General features: G+C 43.4%; 1 protein-coding gene across 23 annotated transcripts in view; it reads left to right on the top strand.

Moving 5' to 3' along the window:
- The window catches only part of CLASP1 (cytoplasmic linker associated protein 1), a 250,612-nt gene that overhangs the window by 131,010 nt on the left and 100,074 nt on the right, over nucleotides 1-19,528 (top strand). For 19 of the 23 annotated variants that reach the window (XM_089779659.1, XM_089779647.1, XM_089779643.1 and 16 more), the window contains 9 exons: nucleotides 747-820; nucleotides 4,093-4,185; nucleotides 5,808-5,953; nucleotides 7,916-8,051; nucleotides 10,309-10,379; nucleotides 11,837-11,896; nucleotides 13,302-13,379; nucleotides 16,044-16,211; nucleotides 17,728-17,777. In XM_089779659.1, the coding sequence (XP_089635785.1) occupies nucleotides 747-820; nucleotides 4,093-4,185; nucleotides 5,808-5,953; nucleotides 7,916-8,051; nucleotides 10,309-10,379; nucleotides 11,837-11,896; nucleotides 13,302-13,379; nucleotides 16,044-16,211; nucleotides 17,728-17,777 (876 nt within the window). The remainder of the gene's footprint in view (nucleotides 1-746; nucleotides 821-4,092; nucleotides 4,186-5,807; nucleotides 5,954-7,915; nucleotides 8,052-10,308; nucleotides 10,380-11,836; nucleotides 11,897-13,301; nucleotides 13,380-16,043; nucleotides 16,212-17,727; nucleotides 17,778-19,528) is intronic. The other 4 variants (XM_089779645.1, XM_089779655.1, XM_075933082.2 and 1 more) reach the window with 1 other exon arrangement.

Here is a 19,528-nt window from a genome sequence, read left to right as displayed (position 1 = left end):
ACATAATGAGCTTCAACACTGTGTTTGAAGCAACACTGTGCAGTGATCCACCTGTTCCTCCTAAAGGGACTGCACCTCTGCAGTTAAAAAGCTTAAACACAGGCTGCTTATTTAACAAATAAGGTAAAAAATGTGTGTGTTCAACTTCAGTTTCATGAAATTTAAACCAGTTGAGAAGTGTGTTTTGTTTTGTTTTTAAACATTTGTGCCACTTGACCTCCAACTTCTGATTGACTCATTGAAGGATGAAAAAACCCAACTGAACAATAACTCTGAATGGATTTGCAAAATGCCACTAAAGCAAACTTTCCTGATTGCATTCTCAAATGAACCTCCCCAGCTGAATAATGTCCTTAAACCTTTCTCTTTTCTCTCTATCTCCATATCGTCAGTCTGTGCTCCTGTCTGGAGAGCCCCTCAGTCATTAATTATAAAAGAGACTAAAGATAATATTCCATCTCATCTTTTCAGGCAGCACCCCTTAAACAGTAGAGTGGTTGCCTGAATGGCTTTCGTTATGTGCTCTGAGGTGCCCAGGAATGGAAGGACGCAGTGCATGGGTTATGTTTGGCTTTGGATTTCCTTGCCAGCATTGTTCCCATTACTGCTGTATCACTCTTTCGTTGTAGGTCTGAGAAGTGTGTGAATTTTCACTTCGTTCGGTGCTTTCATAGCTGAGTCTTTCTCTTGTTGAGGGTACTGTTGATGAGGGGGTGAAAAGACTTTCTCATGTATCTGTCTGTCAGCAGCCAAAGAGGGAGCTGGTGCTGTCGATGAGGAAGATTTTATTAAAGCGTTCGAGGACGTCCCAACAGTACAGGTAAGAACAAATCTATTTAAAAACTTTTAACAGTATAACACAGATGTCCAACGCAGTCCCGCTGTCACTGACATCGGCAGTTGAGGCCCATGAACTTCAGTGGTGGCGAGTGCTAATAAAGAGGTACGCGAGGGAGTTTTCAGATTTTGAAAGAGATGGAGAGTGGGCGAGCCAGAGAGATGCAAGCAGGGGAGTACAAATGACAGGAGCTGCAGAGGAGCAATTGTCTGGAGGGCTGAAAGGGAAGTCAGTGCTCAGCAGACTGAAGGAAAGGGGAGGGAAATGAAGAAACAAGGGCTGTGACGGTGGCTGGAGCAAGCCACCGAAGAATCTTTAACATGAACAGGCCATCCTACACTGGATCTGACCTAACTCCCTGAAGCAAGTGGTGCAGTTATGGACAGAGAGTAAAGGCAAGTCACGAGATGTTGCACCTACAGAATACTGGGAGCTGAGATTTGTGAAGGCTACAAAGGGGGTTTCAGCCTCAGTAGAGAGTTCTACTGGGGGCTGAGACTTGTGAAGGCTACAAAGGGAGATTCGGCCTCAGTAGAGAGTTCATCTAACTATGATAGACAAAAGAGGAACGATTGAACACCGCACTCACATGAACAGTGGAAAGTTTTCTAATGGTCACATGCACCTAGGATTTGTCAGTACAGGTTGGACCTCTGTCATCTGGATTTCCCTCGTTTGGCAACATCTGTGGTCCAGCATTGGTGGGTACTCTGGGGCTGGAGCACTCATGGGGAAGCTGGGGACCCTGTGCTGAGCAGCTCCTCCCTCACCCCGCCAGAGCTCCCGGAGTGCTGCAGGTAGCTCATTTGCAGCCTTCTAGATCAGGGAGGGATGTGGAGGAGTGGGTGCTGGGTGGGGAGGGGAGGAAGGGGGAGTTCAGAGGATGAGACAGGGTGGCTGGAGAGCCCTAGGGTGGGGGACAGGAGTGTTGCCCTGGAACAGGACTCCGCTGCTGGCCACAGGGCTGTGCTCCTATGGGACTATGATCCTGGCCAGCATGGGCAGAGCTCTACAACCACCATACCTCTTCCCCTGAGAGCCCCTCCTATCCCCAGACCCTGCTCCATCAATGGCAGCCCCTTTTGCTGCCACTAGCAACAGAGGGGCTGGCATTGACCTCTCCCAGTTTGGCAAATTCCCTGTTTCAGCACCAGTGAGGTCCCCAGGTCAACACACAGCTCTCTCTCCTGACCAGGATAGTTGCCAGACTGAATATTTCCAGCATTATTTGATTTGCTCTTCAAATACTAGAGGGCCGCTCTTAGTTATCTCAGTGCCTGAGTGGTTGAAGATAGACTTTGTTCAGCCATTCCTGATAGACTAGAGGATTTTAAACTGATCTCATGAATTCTCTGACTTTCCTGCCTCTTTCTCCCTGGGGTAATTGTCACTTCAGCATCTGTCAAAGATCTGGGTATTTGATTCTAGTTATCTTCCCAAGGTTAAATAAACCGTGTGATCAAATGTTAGTTTCTCAATTAAGCAATATTAATTATTACAGTCCTGATTGGTGCCTTTATATTGGTGCCTCCCCTGGTTGAGACCATTGCAGTATCTGGCCTTCCCTGCAGATGGCAGAATAGTCAAGATACCAAAGCTGGATTGGTAACACGCATGTTACACCATGATGCCCACCGCATAGCTGTTTTCTCATTTACCACTATGTATGGTGGCAACATTAGAGAAGCACCAAAGAATAGACGAGGATTGAAATCTAGCTGGGAGCTAGAAGCTCTCGAGTTCTAATTCTGAACTGTGAGATCTTGCACTTGTTGGAGATGTGTGTCAGCCAGGACAAACAGATTTTTTTACTTCTCAGTGCTTCAGCTTTCCCCTTTGTAGAAGGGTGATGATAAAACTGCACTGACTCACAAGGGGTAGTAGTTAAGGCAGGTGGGCAAGACTTGGAATCCAGAAAGAACTGTGTGCAAACCACTGCTAAATTCCTCTCTGCGCGCATGCACACGTCACACTCATTACAAAGGGTGTTCCGGACTTAGGGCTGGATTGAACCACTGACTTCAGGACAAGCCTGTCTTGCACTGCTGACATGTTGCAAATATCACTCTTGCAAAATTCCTTTCAACCACCTCAACGCTGTTGGCTAACCAAGAAGACCGAGCATTCTTTTGTGATGACAGCATTGACTTGCTATAGGCTGATGCAGTGGAACTCTTGTACTTTGACATTCAGAAAATTCTTTGCACCTGTGTATTTAAAGCTCTCTAGTCCAGCACCCTTGGGACCTGACCAGTGCTGAACCACAGGAAGTTAATCTTATAGCGAGTGGGTCTCTCTTATTTTAATTTCATCGTGGCGAATAAATGGAACAGCACTTGCAATGCTACTTAATAATGTATGGCTATACTGATACACCCTAGATAAGCCTACGCCTAGCCAACCCTTCTCCACTTTCATCATATTAAAGTGTTAGTGTTGTTACACAATTTTACTGTAGTGACATAAGGAAATAAATAGGTAAAGCATAAAAATCATGCGAATGCTTAGCAGCATTTCCAACACTTCCACTGCTTGCTGGTCTCTTTAAGGGTAATTTAGAGTTGAACAACAGCACAGACACTGAGAGCCAGGACTGGTGGTTGTAAACAAACTTTACAGGATCGTGGGAAACTTGCCACACCTACACTAAGCAGACATCCAGCTAACTGAAATCATGCCGGACCATGGATGTTGCTGGAGTAGAGAGGTTCAACCTGTAGTCTTCAGCTTTTTAACTGTTGCCCGTTTATATGAATAATGGGCTATTTTGGGACATTCTTTCAAACTCTGGTACATGAACAGTGCTAGTAAAAACCTGCACAGTTATTTATTGTGCCAAGAAATATGGGTTTCCCTTATTCAGTCGTTATTTACACACTTTGTGGTGCAATTTATGTATCAGATTTTGTTAATTTGTCTTTCTGTATTTATTGGTATTTTGAATGGCCTCCTAAAAGACTGTTTTAGTTATGATGTTGACCCCAGAAATACTGCTTACTTCTTTTAAACTGTAGAGGTGTAAAACAATAAAAAAGGATAACACTTGAAACATCCTGTATAGTAATTGAATATTTCTTGACTTTGTAATATAGTAGTTTCTTAGAGCTTGAGAGCGACACACAGTATGTGTTCTTTTGCTTATGGTAGTAAAGAATTCAAGAGTGAAGGGGGTTAAAGGTTCAGTGGAGAAATCATCTGATTGACTGGAGCAAGTATTTCTTATATCTTGATAACATTTTTGTTTTAATTCACAGATTTATTCCAGCCGAGACCTTGAAGAATCCATAAATAAAATTAGGGAAATCCTATCTGATGATAAGCATGACTGGGAGCAGAGAGTAGCTGCAGTAAGCATTGGACTTATATGTGAATTATTTTAATGTCAGGTTTTTATGCGTGAAATTCATCCCTTAGCAGAGTGTCAGCACAAATTCTGTGCATCCCTGAAGTTGTCTAAATAGGGCTTCTGTGCAGTTTAAATGGTGCATTGGCTGTATGCTGACTCTCTGCATGGGGTGAATTTTATATTATGGGCTTAAATGTAAGGAAATCATGAAGTATTAGGTTTATAAGAATGAAAATATCATGAACAGGCATATTGAATAAGTCATCATATATTTAAGCTGTACTTATTTTTTTAAACAAATAGAGAAAGCTAGAAAATTGCTATTAGACTTTAGAGTCATATTTTAAAAAATGGAGTTCAAAATTGTGAAACATCCTATCTGTGCTCTGTTTGGGAAGATCCACACATGCAAAATGCCTGACTCTTCACTGCCTCCTTGTGTAGCCATTTACACCTGTGCAAAGCGAGGGTAAAACATTTTGGTAGCATTTGGCATTCATTGCACACAGGTGGAAATGACGGCACAGGGAGCAAGGTAGTGCAAAATCAGATCTGAAATGGACATGGTAAGTTTGTCTTATTTATAGACAAGTGCTAAATTACTCTGATGTTAAATCAGCAAAGACCTTGTTGGTTTCTGCCACTGGGGTAAATACAGTGATGTAACTTTACTGGTACAAATCCCATGTGTTACTTTGAAATTCTTGTCTAAGCAGTGACATGTACTAGTGCAGTTTAATCCAGTCAGAACCTGAGCTCTACAACTGAATCGTGACTTGACATTGGTGCACCATGATTACTGGTTTGCATTGGTGTAGTTACATCAGTGGCTAAAACCGGCTCCCTAGAGTGAAAGCCTGGTCCGATTGAAGTGAATGGGAATTTTGCCATTGATTTCACCGGGCCACGATTTCACTCCGAGTGTAGACAAGGCCTGATTCTAATGAATTCAGTGGAGATGTTCCAGATTTACACTGGTATAACTGAGATCAGAATCGGACTCGTGGCTTTTCAAGTCAGACCATCTTTTTACTGCGATAGCCGTGAGAGAACTGTAGTGTTTCAGTGAATACAGCGCACTTGAATGTTTCAAGATGTTCATTCCCCTAAACATTGTAAATGGGGGGAAGGGGAGTGGAGGAGCAACCTTAAGATTCTTTGACTTGTTTAAATGTCCCAATAACTTTCATGATGCAATTAGAAAAGTGAATGTCTGGCTTGAAAAGTGAATGTCTATCTTGCATAAACAACGAGCAGTCCTGTGGCATCTTATAGACGAATAGATTTATTGGAGCATAGGCTTTCGTGGGCAAAGATCCACTTTGTCAGATGCATGTCTTGCCACATTTTGTCATTGGTCAGTGACATTTTTGGATTCCTGTAGCATGGCCAAAGCTAACATATGAATGTTCTTACATTTCTTCAATATGTTGATTCCTGAAGTGCATGATCTTAGATTGTGTTAAGAACCTTTTTCTCAACACATTCATGTTTTTATAGAGAAATTGAAAAATGAGCACTAGCCTTGAACACAGTTCTGAGTGTTTTTATTTCTCATTAATGGAAACCAGTGTGTCTTGCTATTTTGTTATCTGTAAGTCCTTAAATCTTATTTGTCAACAGCTGAAAAAGATCCGATCCTTACTATTAGCTGGAGCTGCTGAATATGATAACTTCTTCCAACACTTACGTCTGCTGGATGGAGCATTTAAACTGTCTGCTAAAGATCTGCGGTCTCAGGTAGTGCGAGAGGCTTGTATCACGTTGGGGTAAGGAATACAAAGCTCCACATTCTAAACCGTGTTATACAGTTACATTAGATGAAGGGAGGAGAACCTGGCTCGAACACATTTCTGACGACATTTGACCTTGTCGGCACTAGACAGCCAGAGTGATGTTAGAACTTGGTTTTTACCACAGCCATTTACAAACCATTTTCATGCAGGCTGCACTGGATCTGTAGGGTGACAGTGTTTGGAAATGTTGACTGCGCAGGCCTTGAATTCAGTTTTTAATCTTGGAAAGCCATTACTCACATTATGGACCAGATTCTGATCTCAGTTACACCGGTGTCCATCTGCAGTAGCTCCATTAACTTCAGTGGAGCTACTTCGGATTGATAACCTATGTAGCAAAGGGCAAAATCTGAGTTTATAGATTTATTGCTGGCCAAAGTTAGCTTTAAAAATGCCTCCAAGTGTTCCTAAGTTATTCAAATACAAAACCGTGCCTGTAAAATCACAGAATATATTTGGCACTCCCATTAGCTCTAGTACACACACCACCACATTTTCATTTTAAAGGGGAGGAGGTAGAGCTCTTTGGTTCTGGGCTTATGACTAGTGTTTCCTCTAATTTTGTCCATGCATGTGCAGAATACATTTTATGTGCATTGAGGCACGTGTGGATATACACCGCTAGTAGGAGAAACACACGTTGCCGACTGCAGGCGCTCAACTAATCAGCTAGATGGCATTTGAATCTCTCCTGGGCAGCTAGCCATGAGCTCAGCTTACAGGGAACATTGCTCATGACCAAAGTTTGCTTGAGACATTCTAAGAGTGAGTTCACAGTCAAACAGGTTGGGTTGAGTTATATGTTTTTGCAAACAGGCAAAGACAACAGAACTCCTGATACAATGCCTGGCCTGTGAGTAGTTCAGTACCTTTAGGGCCCAGTGAATACCATGGAAATTGAGGGTACTCAGCCTCTGCAAGGTCAAGTCCATAATACCGTGAAATGCCTTTCAATAGTGTAATATCACAATTTCAAATAACAAAATGAAATGTGCCCTGGGTAGCTGACTCCAATAGAACTGAAGTGGAGGGCCGTATTTTGCTCTCCTTTACACCACATTTTAAATCCGTGGGCTTGCATGGACTGCAGAATTTGGTCATGGTTAAGGACTGAAGAATCAGATCCATAGTGGTTAATTGTATTTAATTATGTTAAAATACAAATCTTATGTATGTACTCAGTAGCAAGGGGACAAACTGCAGATCAAAGCATCTTTAATATAGAAAACACATGACAATGTCCACTTTCCTCTAGGAGACTGCAAAGTGGGGTCGGAAAGTTTCCATTCATCTGGGTCTCTTAAGGCCAGAAATGCCAACAGAATAGCTTCTCTTGTGATATTTCTCACACACATTTTCTGGCCCAGCTGTGGGCAGCAGGCAAGGAGGCAGCATAAAATGGAATAATAAAAATATGAAGTGTGTTGCCTTTTGATTCAGGCTGAATTTGGGATGAAAATACAGATCAATTCTTGTTTTCTCTGGGCTGGTTCCCCCATCCATAGTAACTAAATGTTGAATGCTCCTGGGGCAGTGACTTTGAAGAAAGGTGACTAGAGCATTTTTAATAATCCTTTATGAAATTCACAAATGTCAAGGCAAGACGGAAGTTTGAGAGAAAACGGAATCTGAAACTGACAAGTGCTAGAAAACCAAGTCATTCTGGAGTGCCCTATGGCTTTGCCAGTGCATCTTTAACAGGGTGCCAGTGATCTGATGAGCTTCCATGCTGAATTTATTACTTGTTAAAAATCTGGATGAGCAGACAGCACAGCACTGGTTTGAGATAACTGGAAAATATTTGAGATATGTCTTGTTCTTTGGTGGAAATAGAGAGGAGACTAAAATCATGAAATAGTGCATGTCGATACTCTACATTACTATGACTAGCATAATCTAAAGCATGTTTACCAGAACTACTTAATTGGTTTTCAGACATTTGTCCTCCATTCTGGGAAACAAGTTTGACCATGGAGCAGAAGCCATCATGCCAACCATCTTTAACCTGATTCCCAACAGTGCCAAAGTAATGTCCACTTCTGGTGTTGTAGCTGTTAGATTAATCATCCGAGTAAGTATATACTAGAATAAACATTATGTCCTCTAAAGGCTTAAATCGGTCTGTGGGATCAGATCTAAACTTAGGAGAGAATGTTAGCATGTCAATGGTGAAAATTAGCTTAAATGAATAGATTAAGCACCTAACTGTTACAAAATTGGTTATGAGACACCATTCTTGACTCTCATCTGGATATGGTATCTGCATTCAGACAATGCCTTCCATTTGTTGACCTCCTCTGCCATGTCTGAGAACAGAGAATACTATTTACTGAAACACAATTTGAAAGGCAGAGACGGACAATCAATAAGGAGTGATAGTTTATTCACTATAAATGGAAGTTACTACTTGGTGGCTCTATTTGTTTATGAACCCAATTTATGATGGTTTACTGACTAACTTGTTCAGTTGAAGTTGCATAGCCACCCAAAAAGAAGAGCACTACAGAGGCATTCATTTGCTAGGGGAATTGATTTTTAGGCTGCTTGCTGGAAGAGTAGCATTTGGGTGGCCATTAGCTGTAGGAATGGGAGGGGACAACGCCACAGATTATCATTAGCTATCTGGCATTAAAGTTAGCACAGTGATATTTTGATATTTTGTGTCATGAAGACCTTGTTCTGATGGTTCAGGCTGTAGGATGCATGATCAAATACATTCTGGACTGTAACGGGAAAAGGAAGTACAGTAGACTTCCGGTAATCTGGCACCCTTGGGACCCAGGTGGTGCCGGATTATCAGAAATGCCGGACTATCAGGAGGTACTCTGGCAGGGGCGGGTATCGTCAAAGGAGAAGCGGAGGAGGGGGCGGGGGTCCCACCGACCCCTACCTTCCCCTGCTCTCCCCCCCTCCCCCCCCCCCCCGGCAGTAGAGAGGAAAATTACATTAACTGCGTGTCGGCTGTTGATCCAGCCGGAGTGACTGTAACTGACCAGAACGTCCTGAATGCGGCTGCTTTGGCACACCCTCGCCCCCTCCTCCTCTCCCTCCCCCTCTCCCACCAACCCCTACCTTCTCCTGGCCCCCCCCTCCCGGCAGTAGAGAGGAAAGTTACATTAACTGCGTGTCGGCTGTGGATCCAGCCGCAGTTAATCAATTACTCTAACAACTTGAAGCAGCTGCCGGAGCACTTCCGGGTTGCAGTTGGTGCCAGACCATCAGGCGTACCGGACCACTGGATGCCGGACCACCCGAATTTTACTGTAGTTCTCATAGTACTACTAGTAAGTGAGTAAAGATGGTGAACAAGCAGCTCTTTTGTTAAATATAAATGCTGCTGGTCAGCAAGCGAGGGTTCAAGGTCATAACTTTCCAGGTTGCTCTAGATTCCAGCTGTACAACACGACCTAAGCATGTTCATATTTACACGCTCAAAGATCAATTCAGAATAATTTTACTGTTAAACAGGGTACCTTCTGTGTTATTTTGTCTAAGAAAAATGGAAGTGCTCTATTTCTTTATGAACTATGCATTATTCTAGCGTGTGTGGTTGCAGTGTAGGGCTAGGAATCAGGACGGGATTTGCCAAACTCATCTTTGGCAATTCACTTAGGATCTAATCCTGCACTTACTGAAATCCAAGGCCAAAACTCCCATTGACTTAAGTGGTACGTGATCAGGGGCCTGCCTCTCTGTCCTTTGGTTTTCCTATCTGTAATGTGGGATAATAATATCTGCCTACCTGCCTCAGGGGGATCTTGTGAAGTTTGACCAGTGAAGGTTTGCAAAGAACTTTGAGAGTGGATGACGAGTATTAATCAGCAGAAGATCTATTAGGGAAACTTCTTTGCAGAAGCACAGGATTTTGCCTTTGGAGACTTGAGCATATATTTCTCTGAAGTCTGTTTTAAACCCCTTTTCCTTGCCTTCCCATCATCATATAAAGACTCTTTGTAAACACTCCATGGACACTGTATCTTGTCTAAGGCCATTAGTCAAGGAGTGTGGCTTCTGCCCGCTGATGCAGCTGGCACTCTGTGGGGAGCCTTGGCATGCCTTCCTGCTGCAGGCTTCTGTCTCTCACAGACCCTCTGGAGCCTGGTTCCATAAGTGTAATTAAGGAGTCCATGTCTGTTTTAAAAATATTCCTTTGTCTAAGAGCTAAATTTTTAAAAATGAGCCAAAATATATATACATATGAGAGAGAGAGAGAGAGACAGACACACAGAGAGAGAGAGCATGCGTGTGCGTGCTGCTTTAGGGGAAATTTATTTTTACTTCCACAAATCAAAAATGTAAAGGTTTTTCTCCCATTTTTCTTGTTCTAGCATACGCATATCCCTCGACTAATACCCATCATAACCAGTAACTGTACATCCAAGTCTGTTGCAGTTAGAAGGTGAGAAAGAGGTGTTAGCTTTTCTTCTTGTTTGTTAGTGGCTTAAGTTCTCTTGCTGTGTTTCTTCTTTAAATGAAAAGCTGAGTTTTTCAAAGTGATGTAGAGGATTTATTTGCACATCTTCCCTTCATATTAATAGATGTGTCTGAATCCCTTAGGTGGCTATGAAAAATTCATACCAAGTGGTTTTTGGAAAATTTACACACTGTATAGGGAAGAATCACTGTTTCTGAAAAGGAAGGATGCCCTTTAGTGTGAGTGTATAGTTAAATGTCTTTGTGCATTTTTAGATATTATGATATTATCACATTAGTTTGGCTGCCTTTCAAGGCATCAGATGTGCTCCTGTTTTATCTCACTGCTGTGGTATGTCTCTTTTTCGACCAGAGAGTAGAAGTTGCATTCTTTGAAATTCGATAACCTGTATTATGCCAAAGGCTCTTCTGCCCATAAAAATCAGTGACTATTTCCTTTCTACTGACTAGTTGGAAGACTTTGGTATGTTATCTTGGCTCCCCTCCTCTAGGTTGACCAACAGAAATAAGAACAATTGATGATTGTCACGTACTGACTTCAGCTCTGTCACATAACTTAAGCAAGTCTCTTAATATCTTTTTCCTTCAGTTTCTTAATGGGAAAAATGGAGATGAGAAAATACCTTCTTTTCAGACTTGATGGGAAGCATAGTGTTTGTAAAGCGCTAACAGCTACAAAGTAATGTTGACTTAGATCTTCTCTACCTCTCAATGTCCTTTTATTAAAAAGAAGCAAAATCCAAATATATCCTCAAGTAGTAATCTGCAGCCATAGTCCAGAGCACTGGTTTGTACAGTGGTGGCATTCCAGTGCTTTAGACCGTTAGTGTAGACTAGGTTAATATGTTTTATGTGAAAAACTCTTTGTAGAATTTGAGCTGTACAGTCCCACTAATATTTTTAATAATTAGTGAACAAGCAAAATTCCAGTTAACTATTTAACTGGTTAAATGTTCTGTTGAAACTGGTTAACTGGGGCGACGGGCTGCTACAGCCTGGTGGGGCCCACCATGTTGCACTGTAAATGGGGGGGCTTCGCAAGCCCTGCTAGGCTGAAGCACCCCTTTTCCCTCCCCTCCCCACCCGCAGCACAGTGCAGCAGTCTTGGCCAGAGTGGAGCAGCCCCCCACCCATGCTGCGGGCTGCTCTGTCTTGGCTGGGCCATGCCCGCTGCACTGGTCGGGGGCTGCTTCATCCAGGCTGGCTTGAGCCAGGCACTGGTTAATCGGTTACCCCAGTAAGCATGCAGGTAAGGCAATGCTTACCGGGTAACCTGTTAACCCTTTATACTGCTGATTTCTGTATCCAGCCGGGCCCCATAATAATAAATGAATAACGTGTGGTGGCAAGTCCTGTGGAAGCTGTGTGCCTCTCTTTTAGCTGAAATAGGTCTGATAATCTCTCTCCTTTGTCCTCTTTCAGGCGCTGCTTTGAATTTCTAGACTTGCTGTTACAGGAGTGGCAGACACACTCCCTAGAACGGTAAGATCTGAGAAGGAGAATCCTTTTGGGAGAAGTGAGCTGTACTGTGGTGAAGTGAGGGCTTGAAACATCCCACCCTCATTGCTAAAATCAGTTCCCTTCCATTCAGAAATGGAAGGGCAAATGAATTTTCTGAAGCCCTGTGCACATCTGTGTAGACAAAGGCTATTGGGGGAATTGCTGAGGCCTTCCAAACATTGGAGCTTCAGGTGTTACCCCAGGGGTATAGATGCTACTTCCTGAAAGCCATATTAAATGGACTAGAGAAGTGGGCCTTCTCCAGGTAGGCCACCGAGAAGATGGTCAATGAGTTCTTGAGCACTGCCACTCTCCAGATTTACCTCACGCAAGGGAGTCTGGTATTTTCCTGACTGGAAACAAGTGGCAGAGAGAAACGAGGCATGGGAGAGAGGGACTGGAGTTGGCAGAAAAGAAGATCTTAGGCATTTCAGTTTCCTGTTGCAGGCAAGTACTGTGTGGGCCAGTCATTCCAAAATATTGCTGTAGCAATTCCAGATACTAAAGTAGTAATACTGTTCTAAATAGCCGCCCGCCCCCTGTCTCCCCCCCCCCCATATTGGCCAGTATCTCTAAGAGCTAGATTGTTCTGGTATGCAAAGAGGGAAGCACACGAGGGGCCTTTTCCTTCCCTTATGCTTCCCCCTAGATTTCTGGCCTTAGGATCTGACTCTTGCAAGTGCAGTTGCAGCTTCTGTGTTCACCCAACCAAGCATGGGTGTATTCCCTTCCTTCAACCACTGGGGCGTAGGCCAGCTGGAAGTGGTAGGAGAAGCTAAGTCTGTAGGCCCATCACCTTGTATTACTGACTGGTGATGCTGGACGCATGCAGAGATTGGAGCATGCTGCGGACTTCAAAACGGGGGGATATCATGTACACTGGTGTTGGGGTGCTCTGGGTGGGATTTTGCCTCTCGGATGCCAGGCCGAATGCCGGCACAGCTAGTTTAACACAACTAATAGGGACATAATAAGAGAATAATATTTTTAAGACACATTATGGCCATTTGAACTAATGGTCTGCTTAGAAAGACAGAGGGGAAAAGGAGAGGTGATTGATCCACATTTCATTAACCTAAATTGCCCTGGGCTACTCTAAGGGTTTAGAGATTATTACTACACCCAGGTAGTTTCCATGGCAACAAAGGCTCTGAAGAATACAGCTTGGCTCTTCTCTCCAGCGACCAGGAGTGAGACAAAGCTGTCTTGTAAGAATAAATAAATAACCCCCTGACAAGATATTATGTGAAATGGAGGGAAAGCTGTGAAATGCTCTGTTTGCTGAGAGGGGGGAGAAATCACTAAACTTTTCAGACTCATCCATGAGTGCAGGGAGGCTTTCTGCACCTTTACTCACCAGCTGAACAATGTTTTCTTCTTGTCTCAGACACATCTCAGTATTAGCGGAAACCATAAAGAAGGGAATCCACGATGCGGACTCTGAAGCCAGGATAGAGGCAAGAAAGTAAGTGGATTAAAAAAAGATAAACAAGTATCACTTTGGAAACACAGGATAGTGTGATGGGAAACTGAAGCTAAGACCGATACACCCAGGGCCTGTTCCTAGTCCCGTGGCACTTGATAGAAAAAGCTCATGACTTCAGCAGAGAAGAAGAGCAGACCACAACGCAGTCAGCGCTGTCTTTATTAATAAAACTCCAGTCATACATTAATTGCTTCTTTAGATTCTGGTCACTTTACATTGTTGTCTAAGATTAAATCAATTTGTAACTTTGTTTTTTCCCTGCGTGGATTAATCCATGGATTAATGTATGTTCTCTTCCTCTTAAAGACTGGTTGCCAATGGATAGTGAGATTTAATAGTCAAGCGTCATTTGATTTCAAGCCGGATTCTTTTACCTCATGCAAAAATCTCATTGTCCTTAATGGAATTTTTGCCTGTGTAAATATTACAGGCTTGGGGCTCGCCATTAAACTACTACAAAATATTGTAAATCATGAAAACCACCTTCAGAGTTAATTAAGTATAATTATGTGGCAGCATTTTTTTTGCCTTTTTAAATCACTTATCTAGAAACTTCGTTAATTTGGAATGATTTTCCTGGTCACAAAGTATATAAAAGAGGTTCTGCTCTATTTCCCAAAGTGAGTGTATGTGTCCATGGGAGGCTGTCTTGGTATACTGAGAACTTGTTCCTAAACTAAGCACACATTATTCTGGTTTAAGATGCATTTTACATTTCACTAACTGCTGAAGAAAAAACCAATGATTAAATGAGATGCTTCAAGAAATAGTGGTCCATAGTAGAGAAAGTATTAAATTATTTTGGGAGCAAGCATTTTTTCCAGTCATGAAAGTACTTTTGGCACCTAGGTAGTACAGCAATGTGGCTGAGTAACCCAGATAGATAGCTAGGCAGACTCTGAGACAGTGAATGTCAAACTCTCCATTTTTTTTCTTCATTATCATATTGCCAGCATAAAGATTTAAATAGTTGCATTTTATTGCAAAGAGATGAAAGTGCTGATGACTTCCTCTGTCTGGGGAGCAGCTGTCACGTGCTAACTGTTCTGGATTAATTTTCATGTATTGATCTTGTCCTTAAACAGTCCTCCAGCTTAATCCGGATAGGTGCCTGTAACTCCTATCAATGATAACAGGAAGTAAGACTGCTCAGCATCTTCTGAAAGGCTGTTAGTGCCACATAAGTCCTGTGCTGAAATGTTTCTCTCTCCCTCTTCCCCCTGTGCTTTTTTGTTGTTGAGTTTACTAGATCCTGAGAAATGCTGAGCCAGTGCTACTGAAGACAGTGAGAGCAGTGCTCTTAGCACTCCCTAAGATTTGTCTCAGTAGCAGTCAAAGTGTCCTGCATGCTATTATTCAAAGGGTCAAGATCATCTTGCATAATTGTCAGTCACTGCATATCTGCTTTTGAATGTTAATGAGTAAGAGAGTCACTGTTCTGTTACCGTGTGAAAGAAAAATTTCTGGTTTTGCTGTCATGAATCAAGCCCACAGATCAACAGCAGATTGTTTCTGAAACAGTTATTGAATTCACGTTAATTTGCCTGTCCTACCCCTTTAAACACCAGTGTAGTGTCCGGTGTTCCCTCTAATTTTTTCCACCTCTAAGCAGAATGAATTTTTTTATGTGCACCAATCTGGAAGTGACGAGCGACACATCACCTTTGTATGGGTGCACATAACAAAAATCATGTGGCGGGGATGGGGGCTCAGGGCTGGGACAGAATATTGGGGTGCAGGTGTGTGAGGACTTCAGCTAGGGGGTAGGGCTGGGATTGAGGAGCTCAGGGCTGGGACAGAGACTGGGGTGCCAGGGTTCTGGGATGAGGATGAGGAGATTGGAGTGTAGGAGAGGGGCTCTAGGTTTGGGGAGGGGTCTCAGGACTGGGGGTTTGGATGAAGGAGGGGGTACGGGATATGGGCTGGGGATGTGGCTTTTGGGGTGGGATAGGGATGAGGGCTTTGGGGTGCAGGAGGATGCTCAGGGCTGTAGTGGGGGCTCAAGGTGGGGCAGGCTGCTGGGGCTTGGGCTTACTTGGGGGCAGCCCTTTCCCCTGGCTGTGGCAGCTCCATGTTGGAGCCGGCAGGGAGGGACTCCACTCTGCCTGCCCCAGCAGCTGCAGGGCTTAGGGACAGAGATCTCAGTCCTGAAGCCCCTATCAGGGGCTTAATGGGAAGCTGCACGGCCACATGGCTTAGGGGGAACTCAGGTAGTGTCCCCTCCGCCTCCGTAGATCCAGGGAGCACTCACACTAGATTTTCCCCTTTCGCTGGGAGGCTGGCAGTTGAAGCGCACCATGGAGTGTCTGCCTAATCCCTGCTGCTCTTGCGGGCAAATGCTCCTCTTCCTCACCTCCTGATTGGAGCTGTGACATCTGGGTGTAGACTTTGCCCCCTCCTGCTGCTGTCAGTGTGCCTGTGGCGCCCTGTGCAGTGTGCATCCCGCCTTCCTCTTCTGCTCAGTATGTCCTGTGTGGAATAGCTTCCTCAAAAGGCAGCTCCTGGGTGGTGTGTTTCGCTTGAGTCTCAGAGAGATTGTGCCACTGAAATGGGTTCAGTTAAGGAGCCGTTGCCTTTGGGGATGGCTGCCTCCTGTAGCTGAGCTGCTGTGGCAAGGCATTTTCAATGGGATCTCATTTTCAGATGTTATTGGGGTTTCCACAATCACTTCGGCAGAGAAGCAGAGCACTTGTATCACACACTGGAATCTTCCTATCAGAAAGCCCTGCAGTCGCACTTGAAGAACTCCGATAGCATAGTGTCGCTGCCCCAGTCCGACCGCTCGTCCTCCAGTTCCCAGGAGAGTCTCAAGTAAGTCTGGGTACTTGGTTATTACTGATTTTATCGACTAAACTTCAGATGAGTAACTATGACGTTGTATCATCACCATTCCCAGCTTCAGGCTTACGCTTGTGTCTCTCGTCTCTTATGACTGTTCACATTTGTTTTTTGATCTTAACATTTGACTAGCTCCAAAAGATGGCTATGAGGTTTTTGGCTGGCTAGATATTAAAGAACAACCCTTTCTCCCCCTCCCTCCCCTCCTGAAACCTACCCACACTGCTAAATATCCCGGAGTCAGTCTTGAATCCATAAATAAGTGGACAAGAGGCTTTTCATTCTTGGCCAGATGGTATTAGTCATCCCTCCTAACTTAAAAAGAAACTTGTTTGGCCTGTAATTTTTGTGCTTAGTCTTAAGACAGAGAATTGAGTGTATCTGTTTGTTTTTTCTCTTTCTTGTAAGAAGAGAAGTGGCCAAGCTAGATATAAATTATAAAGCTGCAAAATGAATAGCTCTTCTACTACATTGTGTCTCTTGGCTGTTTTTGAGGGGACACAGTCAAAGAACGTTGACTCCAAATTTGCCCCAGTTGAACAGTGGTAGAATTTTTGAAGACTATCCTATTACAATTTGAATTGTAAAATCCACTTCTGTCCTAGAAAGAAATGTAGAAAATACATTGGTCACTGTTTACATAGGACCTGAAATTTTCTTTTGCTCTGTTAATGCTCATTGTAATTTTTGAGTATTATTAATCCTTGGTATTTATAATTAAACAATAAATCCTGTTAGTCTATTACTGTATGTAAATAGTTGTTTATTGCAAAGCCTTTCTGACTATGTACTCAGCAGAGACATGGGGATAGCCTCTAAAAAGAGATTCCAGGTTTAGCAGGGTAATGAATATACAGTTTAATTTTATGAAGACATATTTGATAGGTTTAAAAAGGAAATGAAATTGGGTCAGGCCAGCAGCCTAGCAATAGCAGGAAAGTGTCATGGGAGCACAGGGAAAGCTTGCTAGGGAGTAAACAAAACAAACCGGCCCAAGTGGACATCATCACTCAGACGAGAATGGCTCCAAAGCCAGGGGGTCAGCACAGCAGATTTCAGTGATGAAGGACCAGTGCTGGATTGAATGCCAGTTCTGGTTTAGCAGAGAGGGGAGTAGAGAATGATGACAATTGGGAATAGACTCTTCTTGTGCCTTGGATCATTGAAGTCACTTGGAGCATATATGCGGAGAGTTCTGAAAACAGAGAGGGCAGATTTGAAAGAAATCCTGAAGTAAGTGGGGAGCCATGGGAGAAATCTGAGGTTGTGGTTGGTATGATCGTGCTTCTGTGTGTATAGCAACATTTGGCACATACTGGAGTATGGAGAGTGGGCTCATGGTTAGGCCACTGATTTTTTTATAATCAGCTACAAGTAAAATAATGTAGACCAAAGCCTCCTAAAAATATGGTGGCTTTTGTATAGCCGTGTATTGGTAACTCCAAAAATGCCTGTCTGACTTTAATACATTTCTGTGTTTCATTTCTAGCCGTCCATTGTCTGCCAAAAGAAGTCCTACTGGAAGCACTACATCCAGAGGTGAGAACAGGAACTAGAGGAATGAAGTGAGATAAAAGATTCTAATATTTCCATGTTCAAAAGAGTGACTCGGGTAATAATGAAATCTCCATTGATTATGAAGTTGTCCTTTGTAAAATACTACTTTTAAGAAGATTCCACTCGAAATAAATTGGTACCCGTCATAATGCAGCATATGCTATCCATAAACTGCTACTGTGCCTACACCTTTGAAACTTGCACTGTCGTCCTATAATTGATTTCACCTGAAGGGGAAGGTCAGAAAGGCTTTTATGACTAGGGTATAGTATGGAGAGTGTGGCACAGCTGTGCCACACTCTCCATACTATAAGCTAGTCAGCTGCAGAATACCTGTCAAAAACCCTAGGCTGCAACTGGGCTAGATTGATAGTCCAGTCAGATACAGCTCTTCTTGTGGTCACCAGCATATAGTGGTAGATGCATCTTATGTGCATGTCTCCTATGGTACTAAATTCCAAATTGATCACAAAAGTGCTTTTGCCTATGGACACAAGAGAGGTCTGGACCACTTTGCCATCAGAGCCCTAATGCACTGGCAAGTGGGTGGACAAGAATACCTAATCATCCTTTTCCAGCTCTGTGTTTTGTTTGGTTTTTAATAGCCACCATGTTATAATTTTTCTGAGTCTCTGCTGTGTATCCCTGTACAGGCAGGGTATCCCACAGAGGCCTTTGATACAATCAGAAATAACATTGAGCTTCTTTGATGTTTTCCATCAAGACTTTTCAGCATCTTCAGAGCTTCGCTCTGATTCCAGGCACTTTCAGCTTAATGCATGAAGGACATTCTCTTGGGCAGGAACATTAAGGAGTGAAGCAAACAAAAAACCTTCACGTGCAGATGGGGTTGCTGTTGGCAGGCCTCACTAGTAGTAACCTCCAAAGTCCAGGGCCTAGATGAATTGATTTGATCACACTTTTGACTGCTACTAGATACCATCAGCGGAGAGCATCAAGTATATATAAGTAATATACTTTTCTGCTCACAGAAGCCACTGCAGAACAGCACTGTGAATTAGTTCAAAATAAAGTGGAGAAGGCAATACATTTTAACGGACTGATGAGAGTAGAGGAAACCGTACTTAGAAAAGAACAGGGCACTGGTAATAAGATATGAATCATTCACAGCTCGGTCATTACTTCTAAGTACCCCAGGTCTGGAGTTGCCCAAAGTTTTTGCTATTTAGTGACCGAGTTTATGTGAGAACTACAATGGATTTTACAGGCCAGGTCCCAGTAAGTGGGCCTACAGCCTGGTCTGCACTTAAAAGTAGTAGCAAAAATAGCTACATCACTCCGAGGTGTGAAAAATCCACGCCCTAAGCAACGTAGCTACACTGACCCTAACTCCTGATATAGACCCAGCGAGGCTGACGGAAGAATGCTTCTATTGATCTACCTACTGTCACTCAAGTGATGGTGTTTCTACGTTGACTGGAATAGACACCAACTGTATTCTGGGGTTCTGCTATAGCTAAGCCACTATAGTCCCTGATATAGTCCCTGGCCTACATCACACAGCCACCACCTGAACTGTCACTGGTTAGTGGCTTTGTTGACCATCTCAGCAGAGAGTTCAAGACTTGAACAGGCTGTAGAGATAGAAGTGGCCATTTAGGCCAAGGTTGAGACACCTCTGCCAGGCAGCAAGGGAAAGCTCACGCTGCCTCTGCGAGTGCATTGTGCTCTTTCTCGTCCTTTACATGAGCATTTGCACCTGAATAAGAGCA

Source organism: Pelodiscus sinensis, chromosome 7 (assembly GCF_052426305.1).
Source record: "Pelodiscus sinensis isolate ZL-2025 chromosome 7, ASM5242630v1, whole genome shotgun sequence".
NCBI lineage: Eukaryota > Metazoa > Chordata > Testudines > Trionychidae > Pelodiscus > Pelodiscus sinensis.
The sequence above is the reverse complement of the archived record's forward strand: the minus strand, read 5'-3'. Positions and strand labels throughout refer to the sequence as shown.